General features: G+C 31.7%; 1 protein-coding gene and 4 long non-coding RNA genes across 9 annotated transcripts in view; 3 read left to right on the top strand and 2 right to left on the bottom strand.

Moving 5' to 3' along the window:
* LOC107997157 (uncharacterized) overlaps positions 1-21,047 on the bottom strand; it is a 91,301-nt gene that overhangs the window by 28,015 nt on the left and 42,239 nt on the right. For 2 of the 3 annotated variants that reach the window (XR_009831769.1, XR_003697545.2), the window contains exon 3: positions 345-794. Coding sequence is in view for 1 of the 3 variants with exons in the window: in XM_062081312.1 (XP_061937296.1) it covers positions 545-794 (250 nt within the window). In the remaining 2 variants the exon portion in view is untranslated. Of the gene's footprint in view, positions 1-128; positions 795-21,047 lie in introns of those variants that run through there. The other variant, XM_062081312.1, reaches the window with a different exon arrangement.
* Positions 1,177-5,682, top strand: LOC133666905 (uncharacterized). 2 transcript variants are annotated; one of them, XR_009831777.1, is made up of 4 exons: positions 1,177-1,723; positions 2,414-2,560; positions 2,883-3,549; positions 5,581-5,682. It is a non-coding gene; the product is annotated as an uncharacterized LOC133666905 (long non-coding RNA). The 2 variants fall into 2 exon arrangements; XR_009831776.1 differs by lacking the exon at positions 5,581-5,682 and having other exon boundaries at positions 2,883-4,330.
* Positions 5,320-7,154, bottom strand: LOC133666904 (uncharacterized). Of its 2 annotated transcripts, XR_009831774.1 has the most exons (3): positions 7,015-7,154; positions 5,809-6,943; positions 5,320-5,729 (listed from the first exon to the last, which is right to left on the bottom strand). It is a non-coding gene; the product is annotated as an uncharacterized LOC133666904 (long non-coding RNA). The 2 variants fall into 2 exon arrangements; XR_009831775.1 differs by having other exon boundaries at positions 5,320-6,943.
* Positions 7,313-9,170, top strand: LOC133666903 (uncharacterized). Its single transcript, XR_009831773.1, has 2 exons — positions 7,313-7,593; positions 7,736-9,170. It is a non-coding gene; the product is annotated as an uncharacterized LOC133666903 (long non-coding RNA).
* Positions 13,070-14,068, top strand: LOC133666906 (uncharacterized). The gene is made up of 3 exons (XR_009831779.1): positions 13,070-13,555; positions 13,646-13,705; positions 13,830-14,068. It is a non-coding gene; the product is annotated as an uncharacterized LOC133666906 (long non-coding RNA).

Genomic DNA, 21,047 nt, shown 5'->3' with positions numbered 1-21,047 from the left:
GCAATAGGATACACGTGTCCTTGCAGCGTTGCATTTTTAGGTTTAATTTTTATTTGGTTTAATCGATTTATCAAAAGCGAAAGGGTATAAAAGAAAAGTGGATGAAATGAAATTATTTTGACTCGTAATTTGTTACTTCGTGATATAATTTAATTTTTAAATTTAAATCATTTTGCCGATGCAAACGTAAATTAAAATTGCCTGCCAATATTCGAGACTGACAAATAATAACAATTAAGGTAAGATCATAATGTGACAATTAAAATTGATTCGTTTCACTTATTCTTGTTATCTCATTCGATATGATTCCCTCTCGATATTATTTTATTCGTATTTAAACTCACCGATTCCCGTGTTCCCCAAAATATTCCAATACACTCGTTCTGCGACATTCGTGGATGGTCGAAAGGGATCCGTCAGGGCTCGTCCATCGTTCCGTCGCGAAAAATCCGACAGGAAGAAGGCCGCGAGACCTTCCGCTACGACGGAATTATAGGATTGGCGTTTTCGCGTCTTCTCGATCCGATTAGCCGTCGGTGCAAAGTCACGCCCGCTTATTCGAGGCTGCCAAGGTGGCTCTGCGAGTGGCCCGATAAGAGGACGACGACAGGACGGCGTATCGCCGGGGAACGTGACGTTCAGTCGTTGAATCTGAGACGACATCCGGAACAATGGAACCTCCTGGTGTGCCTGGAACCAAGATGTTGGTCACGACGACGACAAAGGGCTGTGGTGTCGTCTTCGAGTGAATTCTCGTGGACGTCGATACACGTGTTCGCCTCTTTCGATTCGAGCTGAAATATATCATGGGTAGAATTATTAAGGCGCTTTAATAATTTAATGGAATCTGACTAAATTCGCGTGTATAATAATTATTTGGAAATTATATATAAATTAATTTTGATTTTTTTTCTAACTCTCTTAAATTATATAGCTTGTTTTCCGATTCCATTCTAAAGATAAAATTCTTTTTATTTATTAACGTAATATGATATATTTATTCTCTTATCTAATGTACTTATATGTACATTGTACATGTCGATATCAATTTCTGTATATATCGATACTCTATTGAGAATTTTAATATCGAATCAACTTTAATATCATCAACAATATGGATATCGATTCGATTCTTATTTCACTCGCATGAGGGCATGCATGTGCGCCTCTAAACACATATTATTAGTTAACGTTCGGTCGTCGTTTGGTCGTCCAACGGATACGGACGATAAATACAGTTCGATTATTACGTATAAATCGAATTAATTAACGAGCAATCGCTGTCACTCTAATTGGACTAATTAAATAATTGTGCGAATCGATACAGCTCGATCAGTACTTCTTCCGTATCTTCTTCGCTTAACCTAACCTAAAACTCGTTTCCTTAATATGACAGCCGAGGAATTCGAAGCTGCGTGGCCGAGATCAATTGTTGCGATTCATGGTCGAATCTTTTCAAGTCTATCATCGATCATCGAGTGATGATACGCAACTTTGTAGGATACGCAATGTGAAGGCTTGTTTCACGGATGCCTGGCATTCCACACGCTTCATGTGCGAGAAACGAGCAATCAACGTCAAGATGACGAATCTTATCGAATCTTGGTGAATGTGGTTATGTTTGGATAATTGGAGATGATTGGATGATAAAGAAGAAGTGTTGAAGTGTTGTTTTTGAAAATGAATTTTATACGATGCAAATTTATTCTTTTGGATATGATGGGTGAGAAATTATTTTTTTTTTTTATGAAAATATAATGTTTTGAATTTAGAAATTTAAAAATCTTGTAATTTTTGAAAACCATGAATCTCTTCTAATATCATTTTCTAATATCGTTTTCTAAGTTGATTATTTTATCTCATATTTTTATTTACCGATAATTGATCTGTATTAGTTACAAAATGTAATAAAGCATATTATATATACAATTATTATTATAAATAAAATCAATTCTGAATATAAGGTTTCTTATTAAATTAATTAAATTAAATTTAAGTTAAAAAATTTTAAATATTTCTGAAATCTATTATTTTTTATATTTCAAATTTAACAATTTAGAAATCTTAATTATAAGAGAAATATATTCTTGAAAAATTGGTGAAAAATTAAATAATCATTAATGAAAAATAAATCAATCTATCTATTTCTTAAATCAAAATTATATATTTTGTAGATAAGAAAATAAAATTTTTTAAATTACAATTTAATAATAATTGTAAATAATTAACTTAATTTATTGTTATTATTATTAATTAATATATTTATTTTTAAATAATCCAATTAGTTTGCAATTGATAGGTAAAATTAGATAAAATTAGATAAATTTTACTCCATTATGCTGCTATCTTTAGTTCAAATATTCTATTTTAAAATATATGTGAAACTTAAATTTTTTCTTTGTTTTCTTTGTAGCTAGCATAGAAACTTTTTGGAAATATATTGAGTATTGTTAGAATATTAACATTCTTTACATGGATTGTGATCAATAGAGAAAGGATGAATTCTTCCAAGGCTGATACAGAAGAATTATTCTCCAAGATTCTTAGCAATTGATATCAAGTAGGTCACGTAAATGCGAAGGCAGTTAGGTCATCTTGATTACGTTAAAAATTCCTTTGTTATTACGTCATATATTATATTTAACATTATCCTGATTTACATTTATTTAATGATTGATACATTAACATTTTTCAATAAATTTCTTTTTTAAATCGATGCTAGAAAAAAATTGTAGATTTTTCAATCAGAATTATCTACAATGTAAAATTTCGAAAATGAAAACAAATCTATGAATTCTTTACCAAGAACAATATGAACAAAAATTATACTAAAAATATATTATTTGTAAGGAAAACAAAAATTTTAAAATAATTATTTTCAGAATCAGTCACTCTGAGGTTAATAAACTTACTTCTATATCTCTTCCAAGAATCAGAATTTTAATAATCGTTAAACGCACCTCATGAATATCATACTAGTCTCGATTATCAACTCAATTATGGAAAACGACTATGGAAAATAAGAAAAAGCAGTACTCCTACATACCAACATACCCATAACGATTCTTGCCGGAAGTGGAACATAAAATTAGTCTCCATAACATCCTTAAAACTGTTAAAACACCGGTGTTCCACGATGGAATTCAAAGGAAATCATTTAAAATCGTCTTGTATCTATCTGATTCTCACACATTTACCACGATAACTAACAATATGTAACTCACGAGCAGTAGACTTAAATATAACTTCCGGCCAATGTAGAGAGGTTAGGTTTCTTGATAGCGAACGCCTTATGATACGCTACGAGATCGTAGAAAACCATGGTGAAAAAGAGAGGAAATCGTGTTTTCAAAGATCCGTGACAGTGTACGCTCGTGTATTGTGCTCGTACACAGCGATAACAACGCCACCGGTGGAATAAATTTACGAGGCTAGATAACGAAGTGCTAATTAGTCGTTGGTCATATCCTCGTCCATCTAGCGAGGTTATGTAGTTCGTTTATACAATTAAGTTGTGAAACAAGATTGAACATTGGCGACAAATCTCAGGTGTGAAAATGAGATATTTTCTCGATTGCATGTTTCGATACGATATCAAGCGTATATTGAATGGATATTTTCATATTTTAAATAAAACATTAATTGAAGTGATTGGAAATTAAATTTAATGAAACTAATAATGATAAAGGTAAATTTTCTATTGAGGATTTTTCGGTATAGTCAAGTTAGGTTAATCAGGAATCAATTGGACATACTTGTTCAGTTTCTTGAAAAATATTTTTATACATAGTGTAAACATATACATTTGATATGCGAGACATTCTTAAGGAATTATAGATATTAAAACAAAAAAAGCTAATAGATTAGTGAGTTTCTTGTACAATTTTATTAAATATATATAGAAATGTAAAAAAAAATGGATTCTCATAACTTTTAGAATAACACTTATCAATATTAGAATAGTACTTACCAAATGAAATAAAAAAATAATAAACATAGATCATAAAATTAATATTTTCAAAATTATAAACAATTTTATTTTTAAGCAAGTGACTTTGAATATACGTAAGATTTTAAATTTATGTGGAAATAAAAGAATATTTTTAGAAAATATTTAATCAAGAAAGATCAAGTTATTCGCTTGAAAATTAATATTGTTTATCACATTGCCATCATCTCCTCTCCCTTAACTCATTGCAGGTATTATTTTTCGATTATTTTTATTAAAATTTTTTTTGGCATGTACTATTTATCTTTAAAGATATAAATCTTTCTTTCTTATCATCTTGTATACGCTTAAAACGTTAAAATAAATTCTATTTGGTTGAAAATCGTATTGTAATTATGCTACCTTCTTTAATTAAAATACTATCTAGCTATGTATGAAATGTATATGAAAATTAAAGATTTTATCATTTTCTTTGAGATCTCCATGTTAAAAGATTAAATTATACCTTATTTTAAATTACTAATAAGCACATAGGGTCTCCTAATTTTATTTCAAAGATAAAGTTCGCATAGAATTTAAAATATTACAATGTATTTCGAAAAATAGAAAAATATCAGATAATACGTTTCAACTAATAATAAATACGGTATATAATATCCATTTAAAGTAACAACATAACCTCAAATTTTAATAGTCGAATCACTCGCTCGTCACAAGAAACAATTCAAGCTTCGAGAGTTTCAATTCATAAATTCCTCTACTCGGAAACAACTACATGACTGAAGGCAACAATTTGTAGGCGAAACGATGGGCGTATATCGGTATCGTCTGCGATCTTATCATTCTCGTTTTTATCGTAAATTTTCGCGATTCCCGCTCGCTAATTAACAGCAATTTTTATCAAACTTATCCATCATGATCGCGTAACGAATAACAAGTTACTGGTTTCCAAATGAATATTGGAGTACCTGTTATTAATAATGCAGTGAAATGCTTTAAGAAAAGAATATTATTAAGAAAATTTTTACAAAAATTGTTTGATATAAAGAAATGTAATAAATATATACGTTGATAATTTTTCTACATATTGAAAAGTCGTAGATGTCGTTTAAAAGTCAATTTTAATTTTTTTATATGAAATTTAATTTTCATAATCGGTGTATTATTTTGAAAAAAAAAAGAAAGAATATTTTGTGTCGAAAAATTTTGTCGAATTTCGAATTAGAAAATTTGTAAATTAAAAATTTTTCAATATAAATATCAGCATTTTTCGATCGATGCATTAAAAATTACATAATTTTATTTAAAATAAAAAAAAAACAAAGATTATCTTTATATGACGTATTCAAGTATCATTACACAATGTATTTTGTTATATAAAACAATTTTTATATTTCTTTCGCAATATTTTTTTCTTAAAATATATATTATTTGAATTTTAACAAAATAAACATTCTTTATATACTCCTTTTTTTTTATCTCTTCTTACCAATAAACAATAAAGTTTAATGAAAATTCCTCTTGATCATCTCAATAATTTGAAATTTAACGAGTTTCTTGATTAATTAAAAGCTTATTTTGAATAACTTATTACGATTTCTTTTCTCTTTTCCTTTTCGATCTGCTCGCAGACTGAAAAACGATGCAAGAATCGCCGAGTGGAAATATAATGGACAGCTGGCGATTGTAAAAGCTTGTTATTTCCGGAAACCGTGACGTTCGTTAGTCGATCTGGTACAGGTGTGTCACATGTACCTTCGATCATTCAACAGAGGACATCCTTAAAAAAAAAAAAAAAGAAGAGAAAAAAGAAAAAGATACGGTAAGATCTCATGTATTTTAAAATTATACATACATACATTTATAGAGTGTATCATGAATCACGCAAATTAATTACATCGCGATACAGCTGCGCGAATACGTGTTCAAATGACAGGTTTATGGTAAAAGAGGTTTATTGTCTCGACTGTGTGGCCACCTAGTGTCGATCTCGGATAAGAAATTGTTATTAAACCTGTGGAGCTGTAATTTTGCGTGCGTTTACTTTGACATGATTTCTTGTTTCGTTATCGTAGGCTTTGTTTCGTTATCGTGGAAACACGAGAAGCTTGGTACGTGTGTGTTATATTCGTCTATGACTTTAGATTTATAAAAAGATTGGAAAAATAGATATGGTCATGTGTAAAATATTACTTCGTTTGTTTATTGCATAAATTTTCAATGTATTTTTATGTATTTTCATGTATTAACGTACTTTTACATAAAATTTTCTTTTAAATTTATGAAAGATACGTAATTGTTTTTCCTAATCCTTAAAAAAGTTAAATGTAAGCTATATTGAATTAAAGAAAATTTTGAAAATTGGATAAGATAAAAAATTCTATTTCATACTTTTTTAATAAGTCTTTTTTCAATCATATTTAAAAAAATTATAACAAAAATAAATTACACTACAATATTCAAAAATTATAAAATTATTGATGAATCAAATGAATTGATGATCATCTATTGACCGAGTTGATTTCTTCTGCAAATTAATGAGATTTTTTTGAAACAATGTAAAGTGAAAATAAATCATGAATAGTAGAAGCAATAGTAATAATCTTTTTATTATATGCCGTGCAATACGAATCTGAAGAATCTATTTGCGCCAAAAAGTTTGTAAATAACACACTTCCCATTTCTAAAATATATATGATATACTTATATATATGATATTAGTATAAATGAATTTTAACATAAATACGACCAATGAATGTCACTAACATGAGCACATTCATAGTCTTCAAAAAATGCTATAAAAAATTCATTTATCTACCCGTGAGTAAGACAGGTTACTGCTATCATAGATAATATCAACTCACAATTTATATTTTACCTTTCATTATCTGCAAAACTGTATATAATCGCAATATAGAAATAATTATATTTGTCTAATCAGTATAAACTTTTATGCATATCTAACCTAACTTTTATCCACAAATAGTCCATAATCTGTAATCATAAAACAATTCAATTACTAATAGACGTTTATATTATCTGTGCACACTACCACCAACTTTTACCTCGTCACTTATTACATTTATCATTGTTAATTCACTGACAAGTTCGTGTATAATCTGTGTCTGGACGAAAAACAACCGAACAAATTATTGCGTCGCGTATGTATACCAAGAAACACCATATATCGAGCGAGGAATCTCCAGTGGACGCCAATTACAGCATATTAAACTCTTATCGATCATGCCCTGTTTTTCGTCCCGTTCCGCGGCGCCATTAAATTCAGGAATCTAGTCGCGGAATGTCGTCGCATGGTCTCGCCAGAGGGGAGCACTAGCGCGAGGCCAGTAGCCTAAGCAGACGATACTATTCATGGCGGCGCATAAGTGACATTCTTCGACCCGTTAAGATCGAGCAATCGATCGCTGTTCAAACATTTCTTCGATTATATGGAATGGTTCCCTACTCTTACGCGAGATTAAAACTACGCTTTATACGGTGAAGTTATTCGTCGAGAGGCTTGAATGCCGGTCGCGTGTGAATTCTTATCTGGAACTCATAATATAACTCTTTGGAACTTGACGAAACAACGGTGAAATTACGTTACTGTTGTCGTCTGCCTCATTTCTCGAAAAAGAGAAAAGGTAGGTATAGGTTGCGAGTTTTGTTTATAGCGATAAGTTACGCAGCGTGGGTATTTAGCACTGTTTCCGTGACTTTACGAGCTAAATTTATGTGATTCGTGAATGGTGAAAAAATTTGTTAATTTAATATTTTGTTTGCTAGGGAAGACGAGACGGTTATTGCGGCTATTGAGGAAAAGTGATGGAAAGACGATCGAAAAATAATTGCTCGATCGATGGAGATGTCAATGGAAAAATAGGTTATGGAACGTATATGTACGTAAAATCATAAAAAGTTATACATACCTGTATATTTATATTTTAGATTATATTTTATCTAGTTGAAATTTGAAGTCTGAATCAGGAATTATGTAAGAGATTATAATTTTTATTATAAGCACAAAATTCCGTTTAGTTAGATTCATAAAGAATAGTAGCACAAATTGATTACCAATGAAAAATCGTGTAATATATTTAAGATAACTATGAATCTAAAAGATTGCAAGTTAGAATTTAATTTATCTATGTATTTTGCATTATTAATAAATTTAGATTAAAAGCTTAGAAAGAAATTAATATTTATATATATATGTAATTTGCTATTCTATACTATATTGATTTTGTAGTTCATTTCTAAAATATATATTCTTTCTGGTATTTAGAAAAATAATTCGTTAATCAAATTCACATTTTAATAAAATTTTAACATTTTGGAAAATTTACATATCATTATTTAAAGCAACTTTTATTTCATTTAAAATAAATAACAAAAAGAAATATTATTACATTAGATAATTATTTCCTGACAATATCAAAATTTTCTAAAACTTTTAAAACTTCGCTTCGAGCATCGCAAGTGAAACAATTAACCGCACAAAATTCCTCGCTCTATCACGTTACCGATCACGATTATTTTCGCAGATAATTGGATTATTACTCGCGGCGGTCATCTCATAAAAATTAACCGCTTCATTCGTATCGCTGCCATCGATCATTCATTATCCTTTTTTTCTTTTCCGATAAAATTCGTGTATGTAGAAATTATCGCCAGGATCCAGTGCCGCCTCTCGATAGGCGGAATCGACGGACGAGCGACCAAGTGCCGAAAAAGTAGATCAACCATGTATTACTCGCTCGTATATTATGTTTAATGACGATCCCTTCTCCTACGTTTCGAGTAATTTTACGCGATACTCAATACTCGTGATCGCCGCGGTTATATATGCGGACCTATCATGGAGAAATTGCGTCGGACAGTAGCCTGAAGGCCTGTGCATGTCGTGACGTCGAATGATCGATAATTTATGAAAATGTTTATAAAAATTGTGTTATGGAATATTTATGAGTAAATTTTTGAAAATTTATGTCTATAATTGTTGTTATAAATGTTTGTGAAGATGTGTGATACAAATATTTTTGAAAACTTGTAAAAATTTGAAAATTTTTTTTAATTGAAAGGTGTTTTATGAAGATTTATAATACAAATGTTTATGAAAATTTTATAATTTTTATGTGAGGTGAAAGATTTTATAATGATAAGAAGAAAATATGTGTTCTAGAGAAGTAAAGTATAATGGATTCTCTATGATGATGAGAAAGTACGACTTCATTTTGTAACAACTGTGATAATTATTATTATTAATTAACAAATAATAAGATTATTTAATATGTTTAATTTACAAATAGAAAGAAATAAAATGAATGAGTATAATATCGAAAATTAATATTATACCAAATGATGCACAATTGTTAATCATGTGTAAATAGGAATAAAATAAAAATAAAGATTACAAATCAAATAGACATTAGAGTGTCTATTTTATTTTGTGCTGAACTTACTTAAATAATAATGGAATAAAAAAACTAATATGTACTTGTTGATCAAGTGTGTTAATGGTATGTACATTATACTTCTATTATTATATGTTCTTCAATCTCTAACACGTGCTGTATAAATCATGAATATTAATTACATGCACTTTTTTATTAAAATTGTTCATATGTACTAATACTTTGTATTCTCTGCAAAGTATTTAATTAACCTTGTAATTGTGCAGTGGAATCTCATCAAGATTCATATACTCTAACAGAATACATAGTTTCATTGTGTTAATTGAAAAATTTTTTAACTTTAAACTCTCTTTAAACATTTAATTTTACAGCCATAAAAGTAATATTATGGAGCAGTGTAATGAAAATATAATGATACAATTGAACACAATTGTATTATTCATAATTCTGGAATGTATCCTTAAATATTCAATAACGAATATATGAATGTTATTGTATGTAATTTTCAGAATCAAGATGTTTTCAGACATCGTTTTTATCCATATTCTCCAAAAGAACTCGATAATATTACACGGTTAAACGATCGGTTATTTTGTATCGATTCCCATATAAAAAGAATTCTCTCGTGAAACGAAACGGTTAATTATCAATCGTTCACCTGTTCCGTCATATTAACTTTTTGTACATTTTATTCTCTTATACCTTTCATTTAATTATTTGTATTATTTTTATATTATTTCAAATATTATCTATTTACGTGTTTCGAGAAATCATCGGTTCTTCAATTATCCATCCATCGATCTTTTATTATCCTTTATTATCCTCCATCTTCGAGACGAAAATTGATTCGAATTTTAAATTGACGATACTACAAGTGTATCGTTCGTATTGTTATATTTTTATTCATAATCGATATCAACACTTATTTTTATCTCCAATTAAAATTGGATACAGATAAATTTAAGTTTGATCAAATTGTTATGAATATTGAATGAAAAATGCCACTCTTTTAAAATTTTAATTAAAATTTTATATTTAATTTATGATGATAAATCTGTCATTAAGATAAACAAAAGCAATCTTTTTATAATAGTAAACGATGTATAAGAATTGGAAATTATTTGAAAAATTATACAAAATAAGAAATTACGTAACTTAAAAATCACTTTTCTATTCAAATAAACTGACATGCAATGAAATAATATTTATCCATAAAATAATACAAATAAGATAATGCTTTGATAATCTTCGAATTTATCAGTTCGAATTTACTTACGAATTTACTTAATCTGATCTGATCTATTCATGGATATGAGCAGTCACCATAGAAACGTATTATGCCATTACGCGTATTAATTTTTATTTTTGAAAAAAGCATTCATCGAATCATCATCCAGTGCACACGTGATATTAATTTTTTTCAATTTTAAAACCGCTATTAAACGCAGTTGAAATACATTATTCTAGATGATAATTCACTTTTTTTTATTTAATTATTCATTATATGTATCTCCTTGATCAATTTTTATTCGCTCAATTATTATCACGATTTGCATATGCAGTTATCAGGAATCAATGCTAGCTCATAAAAATGACTTACAATCGCGTCGTGTATCGATGATGATCGAATGTATGTTGGAAACGTAAGTGGCGTGTTCATTACCTCGTCGAAATAGGATGAAGAAATATAACTGTCGTATGGATTGGACGAGGAGAGTGTACACGTGGTAATACAAACCACTTTGGAAACTAATTCATAAATTCTTGGATAAATGGCCGACAGGCGATGTAACGCCTTCTACTTTACATTTTAACGAGATTGTTCCTCTTTGGCAAATAAAGCAATTATGGTGATATTGAGATATTTTCTAGGGAGAACTAGCTTTCTAGCTACGACTATCTCCGTAACAAATAAATAATTTTTCAACAGATCTACATAACACAAAAATCAACATTAAAATGTTCAAATTTAGTCATAAATAATAAAAAAAATCGTTAATAACTTTCATTTCCAATTATTCAAATTTCTTCCTTGAATTTAAATAATTCGTTCATGATTTGAATATAAATGAAATATATCTTCAAATTTTTCCCAGTTCTGCTTCAATATCGTCAAAGATACGCCTAAGGATCCTAGGAAGCACTAGACAATGGCTAGAATGCACTAGATCTCCCGTAATAATAAGCAAAGAATAATAATACTTATAAATATTCTTCTATCATTCGTTTCAATTTAATTCAATGTCAAATTAACAATATTTATACACGCGACATAATTAATATACGAATAAAAATTTTGAGCCAAATAAAAAGGACGATTCAAGTCGATATCTTTTACGATCCTAGGGAGCACTAGACACAACGGCTAGGGCGCACTAGGATCTCCCCGATAATGGCTCCAAACTCTCCCTCGCTCGGCAGGCAGTTTGATAATCGATCCCGGCCCAAACGCGTTAATTATTTATCAGGTGGCACGCGCGACTGGCGATCGTCCAATTAAATTAAAGCAGGAAGCCGGATCGGAGGATATCGGCACTTGAGCGACCCTCTGTGTCCGCCGCGTTTCGCTATCTGATTGACGCGACCTGCCAATGCGCCACTCCGCCACGCCACCATTCGGACCGAGTCCATTAAAACTCGTTAGTGTCCGAGCACGTACTCCCTCTAATTGGATGTCGCCGCTCTCTGACGTCCTCCTTCCGCCCTGGCTAATCTCCTTTACAGCCATCGGGGAATTTTCGACGATTTCCTTTCCGAACCGGTCGACCCGTTCCCGATTCCGATCTGATTCGATCCGATGTGTGTTCCGCTAGATAGAAGCCGTTTAAAACGAAAGCAGGGAGGAGTTGATGGAAAAATAGAAAATAAAGCGTGGAAAGTTTTAACGTTGATATTTATTTTGCCATTATTTGCGAATTAGAATTTTCCAAATTGCTTCATCTTCTTTTTAGAAAAATCTGAATAAATTTAACTAAAAAAATTTTATTCGTATCCAAAGTTTCGAATTCTATCGATAAAGGCAACGTCACTTTGATATGCATATATATATACACACGTTTCCATCCAGTTATCTTAGAATCGAGAATCAAAGTTCAATATCAAGGCGTCACGATGTCGCGAGCAGATTTTTAATTTCCAAAGCAGTGCACGTCACTTCCCCATCAGATGTCGCCAAACGATACTTCAGAAACGTCGCAACGTGTCTCCACGTTGCACACGGCTCCGCCCCAGGATATTAAAATTACCACATCCAGCGAATTTTATAATAGATTCTCCGCTTAAGAAGTGCAATCAGTCGCAAACAAGTTTTTTTTACCCGTGTTCCGATATCATTAACACAAATACGTCCATAATTTTGCGCTAATGTACTCGAAACTACATAAATTTGCATATAGATGAGACTGTCTTTACGCTCGATGTTGCCACGATTATACTTCTCGAAGCTTATCAATGTTGATCCAATGTTAATCCGCATAATCTATTAATCTATATGTTAGACCGAGCAAAGACATTTTATCCATTCATTTATGCGATTAATGTAATGTCTTTTTTAAAAACATAACCGCTTTAAGAATTTTATCATCCTGTTCCAAGATTGCTAAAAATAATTTTAATTACGACACGATGAAACTGATATTTGAAACTACTAAATATTATAATAGCTTTATTCTTGAACTTTATTCATTATTATTTTTTCCAAGGATAATACAAAAATTACTTTTATCTTCGAAACAACAGTGTAACAATTCCGAGGGGCGCCAAGCGGGCTAGCGCCGGCCCTGTCCACGCGCCAACAATTTCAAAGATTAGTTACCACGGTGCCTCGACTCGTTCACCTGCCGCATCTAACATTCAATCTCGCAACAAGGCCGAGAGGCGAAAAATTTCCGTAAAAAGCTTGGAAGCGGTCAGTCAGGAGGTGGATCAACCGGATCGAAAAACTTGCTCGCTTCGGTTCAAGATGGCAAAAAGAGGAGGTTGAGCGCTTAATATGCATCGCGTCCCGCGTTCCTCGAAGCGCGGTTTCTTTCGTGCGGGTTATGCCGAGGAACGAGACACGGAAGAGGAGCCCACTTTCTTCGATTCGAGACTGGAATCGGTATCGAGGAGGTAATCGAGGATATCGAGGAAAGAGTGGGTTTGGATATATAGATATGGGGAGAGATTTTAGAGGATCTTTTCTCGGAAGAAGGTAGGTTAGAAGGAATTATAATTTAGTAGTAACTTCTTTGCTCGATCAAAATACCTCTAATGCCTTTTTTCAACGAGATTCCAATTTTAGAGCGGAGAAATTCTTCGAATGCTGCGATTACAGCTTCAGGAATGGCGAAATATTTGGTGGGTGAGTTAAGATTTTATGTTTCGGTTAATTTTCCTTGGTAGAGTGGTTTCTCGATCAATTTTTTGGCAGTAATTGTTGTTCCGATATCTCCTCGTTTCAGAAAAGAATAATTTTCTCATCACAGGTTATAATTCTATTAAAAAATGGACTTTTACCGTTTTATGTGATGAGCACGCTTCAAACACTGCAACTTTTGATCCTCTGTCAGTAGACATCCACTTTTCCAATTTTTAAACTCATACAGGAATAATATTTTAAATTAATTCAGTAGTAACACTACTGTTCACTTCTCAAAAAACAGGTTAACTAATACAAGAAAGAAGTTGCACAAAAGAAATATAAAAGGACAATGTGCTAAGCAAAATATAGGTTAAGTATATAGATTATAAGAATATTTAATAATAATCAAATAATAGAAATGATTTCAATTCAAAAGTTAGTTTTTGGAATGTAATAATGTTAACGAAATGGCAATAGCTCGTCATAACTTTCACTCGAGTGATAATAGTGCCCTCTTTAGTACTACTATCCTCGTTCATTGTTGAGAAGCTGGAGAGAGTTTCAAGTGTGCTGAATGAAATTTGATGGTTACGTGTCTATATGATATTATATTTGTCAATGCTTTGTCAGAGGTTGGAAGGTTCAGATTAGAAATTTAATAATTTTATAAAATCTTTACAATTAATTAATCAAAATATCTTTAATAATATTTCTAAAAGTTATACTTGATTACACTTATTATACTGAATTGATATATGTCACAATGATCCGTTGTGATTTATTATTATTAGTTTTCAATAATTTGTATATCATCAAAAGAATTATTCCATTTCATTACAGCTATATTCAACTATATTCGATTTACAGTATAGTAATTCAGATATTTATAACAAATAACTACCTTCACGTTTAAACGAGAAGAAGAAAAGTCAAGTTTAGATCGGTAGATCCCAAACTAGAACCGTTCAAAACCCCCACAAACATATGGCTTCCATTGTGTGCCCCTGCGGGGGTTGATACCCCCGTCCCACTTCCACCCACGACCGTGGAGATACGAGCCGAGATACGACCTCCTTTATAGAGCGTACACCATGTTTCTTCAGTGGAAAAAACCTGCATATAGCCGGCCTGGAAAACCTTTTTCGGCTTGCTTGCAACCAAGAGGGAAAACTCGGCCGGAAAAAGGGACAAGGGGGGGTGGAAAGAGGTATGTACGCGGCGTGTGTGAGATTCGACAAGGAAGGTCGAATGTTGCGAGTTCCGCGAGAATACGCGGCGACTGAATAGATTTGCACAAATGGAGTCGGTGCAGACGATACAGCTTGCGCCCTCTCGTTATTTTTTACACTTATTTCCGTCCCTTTCAGTGTTGCATGCTTCTCTATTCAGATAGAAAGAGAGGGGGAGATAGACCGGTCTCATTCACCTTTAAGCCTGATTGTGTTGGAGATAGTGGTACAACGGTGTTTGCTTTATTATGGGGTATTGGGATAATTTAGAATCAAGAAAGTCTTGTTTCAAGGTTTTTTCTTTATTGGGATGTTAAGGTTGTTTCGAAGAGAAAGTTTTGGAAATTGAATTTTTTGGAATGTTGAGATATTGTTAACAATATTTTAAAGTCATTTAAACATTATTTGATTAAATTGGAAAAAAGTATAAGGGGAAAAAAATAATTTGAGAATGATAATTGAATGATGAAAAATTAGTTTTGGATAAGTTATTATTTTATTAATTAAATTAAAGGGAAAAGAAAAATATATCTTGGAAATACATAATAATATGACTTAATGAGTAATTGATCTTGGATACAACTAATATCAAAAAAATCTCAACGATAATAACTTTACATAAGCTATAAAATTTTAAAATTAATAATATTATTTCAAATAATACAAAAGGATTTGAAATATATTGATATTTTTATCATTTTATAATGTCATAGTCTTCGATCAAAACAAATGTATTAAATGATAATAATTCTATTTATAAGAAAAAAAAATACTATATCCATTTACAAAGTTTAAAGAAATAGCACCGCAAGTTTTAGCTTATTCAAAATGATATCCTTTACGATATATTTTAAATTCATTAAAAATCACAACTCTATATTCTCCTCGTAAAAAGCACAGTATTACAAATCAATCTCACTTCAACAACAAAATTGATTTGTACCCAAAGAAAAACCTTTTCCTTGATCCACAACAAGTTTCACCGGTACATAACCTCAAACGTGAGAAGACTCTGGATTTATTCTCTGAACGTTTCTCCCACTCACGAACTTGATACAGAGACGGTGGAAAGGGGACGTTCGACTCCTTAATATCCCCAGGAGACGTGGTGCGGATCAGATACACATCGGCCTCGCCTATCCATTCAATATGCCTCCATTATTTGGTAGATAAGGTGGAACGGTGGTGGTCTGCCTTCTTTTCGGCCCTTGTCCCCTTTGCAACCAGTCTCTTGGATATATCTCTTACTCCTGGGGGACGAGAGCGATGAGCGATAGCCCCTCGTTGACTTCCTCTCTTTTTTCGTGTACAGGATGCTCGAACCGGATCCCGGCAGCGATTTGACCGAGTTGTTTTACAACCTTATCGACTGGTACGCGAAGATCGAACGTATAGTGATTTTGGTTATTAAGTTGAATATTAACGATTAGATTATGAATAATCTACGTTTGTTTTTATTACAATCGATTAATTAATCAACTTGATTTTTAGTTAATCGAGTGAAATTATGAACCCTATAAGTTAGTACATATATTTTGATATACTGGAACGGATGAAAATTGAGAAGTGTGTTCAGCTGACGTCATAGTCTTCGTTTATTGTTTCGACAGATGGCACTGGCGTGATCGTTTTTCTAGTCTTGCTTTACGTATTATGTTACGTACTTTGTATACTTTTGTTTCTTTCTCTTTTTATTCTTACATGTTAAACGTATATTTCAATCTTGTATGTTTATAATACATTATTTTTTTTTCTCATTTATCCCTTTATATTTTTGCTTCATTTAAATAAATTATCAAATCATTTATTTTCATCAATTAGTATAATAATCGAGATTTATTTATTAAATTACAATTAAAATTCGTATTAGATAAAGTGAGATAGAATCTTCTTGCTGACATTTTCGTATACTAATTTTTCCTTTAAAAAGTCACTTAAATTTATAAATCAATTTCAAATTGTAATTTCTTTCCGATCATCTGCATTTTCCTAAAACATTCTTACACTACACACACATACACTTTTCCACACAATCGCGAATACCATCTACTTACATCCAACCTCGAGGTAAATCGTTACATTCCTCTTTTCGAAACTGAGAGAAGAAAAAGTAAAGTAAAAAAGTAAAAAAAAATCAAGTACCAAGAAGGCGATCGAGTCGAAACGAGAATAAGGAAGAGAGAGAACGAAATCCGTGTGCTGGCAGCGTATTGGATTTGTTGGCGGTGTGTTGGACAAATGATTGCGCGGCTACCTCCATGGAAAAACTTGAAGCGGCCTCGACTCTATTCCTACGGTTCCTCTCACGGTTTTCTCCGAGGGCTGTCGAACCAAGAAAGTTTACGGGCTACAAAGCGATGAGAAAGAGAGAGAGAGAGAGAAAGAGAAGTCCAACTCCATGCTTCCTTCGACCGCTATCCTTTTCTCTCCTTTTCTCCACGCGTGTTACGTGACTCGGGCCGAATAGTGGGTGGAAAATTCACGAGAGTTCGATCGGAGAGGAAAGCTGTTAGCATTTTCCGCGACAAGTTGGTCACCGTGTATAGGAACTGAAAGTTGAATAGGGGGACCTATGGTTTCTTTTCGAGTTTGGTTTTGTTCTTTGTGACTTTTAAGGAGGATTTGTTGCGAATGTTTGCGAGCAAACTATGAACTTACGGCTGAAATTCTCTGAAATTTTTTTGAAGAAAGATTTGAAAGAGATTTTTTTTTTTTTGTAAGGGCAAAAACAAATTTCTGAAATCAATTTGATTCGTTTGGGTAACTTTAATATTCGATATGAGAAAAAAGGAAAGCACGAAATTTTTATAAATTTATTATAATGTAATAAATTTTATATTAATATAATATATTGTAATAATATTTATAATAGATATATTATAGGCAAATGATTAGAATTGGGTTATAAAATTATATTTCTGTCTGAATAGAAAGCAATATAATTTTTTAAAACGAAATTTCAGAAATTCTATTATCAAATAATGAGAATATAAAATAAAACAATATATTTTAATATTTTCTAATCTAGAAATCGAATTATTTTTTCGTTTTTTTTTTTTTGATTTTATTTTCCATCATTTAAAAATAGATGAAAGAAAGAGAATATAAGAGTAGAATCTTTATCGAAACGATTTTTAATTTAAAAATGATTCTTAAAAATATAGAATAAAATTTTTCCCATGAAACTTCATTTTCATATGAAAAAATCAGATTTAACACTGCATATTATTGATTAAACGTAAAAAATAAAAATGATAACGTTTTTCACTGTAACCTTGAACTAGGTTAATAGAAAAATTTTCCAATTTGTCATGCAATAGCCTTGATCTCGAATTTCAAACTGAGAAACACGATCACCTTAACACCGTGCTTCATCAAAGGCAGCAACCGACCACGTAAAGATAAACTCCTCATTAGCGAGACAAACACGCAGTCTTAATTACCTGATGACCGATTTCACTCGAGTCTTGGAGGCATTCATAATAAAATCGATTGCGTCATAAAATTGCATGGCTGCCGCGAGTTACGTCGCCTTCTACCTTTTTTCTCCTTCCCTTTCTTTCTCTGCTCAATTAAAATTGTCGAACGTTGCTCCACCGATCCGTTCGTCTCTTCCTATCGCCTTGCCGAACGCGTGGTGCATTCTTTTGTGAAAGTTCATTGTCGAAGCTCAAATGGATACTTATTGTTCTTAGTGAATAATATTTGCTTATGATTTCTATCCGATTCTTGGAAATTACACTTTAATGTTGAAATGATTTTAATAACGATGTATAAAATAACGATATAGTTAAATCTGAATAGAATTAAAATTTAAATCAATATTAATTTTGCCAAAGATACCTGTGTGTTTTTGCATAAAAATAAATTTGGGATAATCAATTTGTTTGATAGTTAATATTTTAATTATAAGTGATATTATAATTGTCAATAATTTAATAAAACTTTGATTAAATAATAAGATTATAGACTTGTTTAAATTTATTATACATTGATGATTAAAATTAGAATATTATTATAAAATTTTCAGATAATTGAAAAAGTCATTTTGATTTAATAATTTTAATATTAGTTCACTATTAGTTACGAAATATGAATCATCATAAAATTTAGTAATCTTTCAACGAATGAAACAAATTACTAAACGAAATTCGATTCTCTTTCTGTCCAAATCATTTCTACCTAGATAAGCTTCCACATTAACAGAAAATGAAAAGAACTACTGTAATTGAGAAGGAATGATTATCGAATAGATTATTATTTTTGGCTACAAAATATTTCTTCGTTGTGATCTCATGTTACGAGGAAAGAAACGATAAATTTCTGCTAATGTTACAGCTACCTGGTAAGGCTGGCTCGTTTCGTCGGCTGACGAACGGTTTAATAAGCTTCTGGTCGTTGCACGGTTTTTTTTTATCTTAATTGGTGCTTCCTCGAAATTTTTATATTTTCACGCGTTAATGAGTTAGAATTATCGAGAACGCGACTTTACAGGTGTCAAATGAAAATATAAACAAAATTTAAGTTAAACGTATTATAAACTCGACTTGGATACTTAGCTCAAAGCAACTATATTTTTTTTAATACTCTTTAGAATATAATTATACAATTTAGAATTAATATATACGTTTCACTCATTTTCTTAATTAACGCTCATTGTTCCTTAGAAAATTCACTTTCACATTATATTTCATAATTTACTTCTGACGTAAATTGTCTCTCACGTCAATCTTAAATTATTTCAATCCTTTTGCATCTAGAAAAAAACAATTATTTTGTGAATATAATTTTTCTTTTCTTAATCAAAAAATCATTCGATATTAATATTATCAAAAAAAAATATATATATATTCCAAACAACAAAATTAAGTTACACCAATAATCTTGTGTAACTATATTCGATACAAAAGTTCTTTCTCGAGACACGAGTTTGCCCTTGTCGAAGGAAAAAAACTGTACACAAAGATCTCTCTCTCTCTCTTTCTCTTCCTCTCTTCTTCCTTTCTCTTTCTTCCCCCCTCCCTCCTCTTTCTCTCTGAGAAGACGAAATTTTGGACAGGCTGGCGAAGCGGAGACGGAAGAGGAGATTCTCTTTTCGCGCAATTTACACGCGGTGAGGGAATAGATGTCTAGATTTACGTGTACCGCGGCCCGGGACAAGAGATTGAAAACGTCAACACGTGGAGAGGCAGAAGGACAAATCCGGCACGTCCGTCTGGGCGGATGGATACGCAAAGAAGGGCCGGCTTCTCGAGTGCAGACTTTACATATTTGTATTCTACTTTCGTCTGTTTGCCGAAACATCATATTTCGGCCCCCTTTACTTGCGTAAAAGTGGAACCCTTCGCTTGTCGTCGGCTCGCGTTTGCGCCGGGCAAGCTGATGATTCCTTTGCCCCGTTGTTCGAGTAGATTGGCCCTAAAGTCTCGTCATTTTTGGCGGAAAGATCTTTGCAAGATCGATCTTGGATGAATGTCGATTCGTTTAGTTGTAAGCAATTTATTATATCGTTTATCGAAAATTTTGTTTTTTATAATTTTGATTTTCCAACGAAGAATGATTTTTGGAATAAAAATCTCGTTATATATAATATCTTGTAAAAAGGAAATAATAGAATTCCAAATTTAATCATTATCGAGTGCAATATCATCAATATCTGTCTGAAATTCTTCAACTTTGAATTCTAATAAAAGAAAATTCTAAAAAATTCCATCAAACAACCTCAAATCTCACTGCACGATCGTAAAATCTTTCGTTTCCACATTCTTAAAAAAAAATTCAATCCTCTCAAATCTCGCACGTCGTCAACATATAATCTTAAAATCCTTCATCTCCAAGCCCGATCGAAGAAACCAGTTCAAACCACCTCAAACATCGGTATAAATATCTAATCCCCGAATCCCCCTCATTCTCAAACTCGTCCAAACAAGAATTCCTTTCCAAAATCTCTTTCAAACCGCTTCAAACCACGCCAAACCCTCTCGTCTACCCTCTAAACAACCCGAAAAAAAGAAATTATCGACATCCCGATATTCTTTCACCTTTATTCGCGGATACCAGCTGCCCACGCACACCATCCAACTCGAGCAAACTCGAACAGAAGAGAGCCCGTT

This window comes from Apis cerana, linkage group LG11, assembly GCF_029169275.1.
Source record: "Apis cerana isolate GH-2021 linkage group LG11, AcerK_1.0, whole genome shotgun sequence".
NCBI classification, from domain to species: Eukaryota; Metazoa; Arthropoda; class Insecta; order Hymenoptera; family Apidae; genus Apis; species Apis cerana.
Note: the sequence above shows the minus strand (reverse complement) of the source record. Positions and strands in the feature narration are given on the sequence as shown.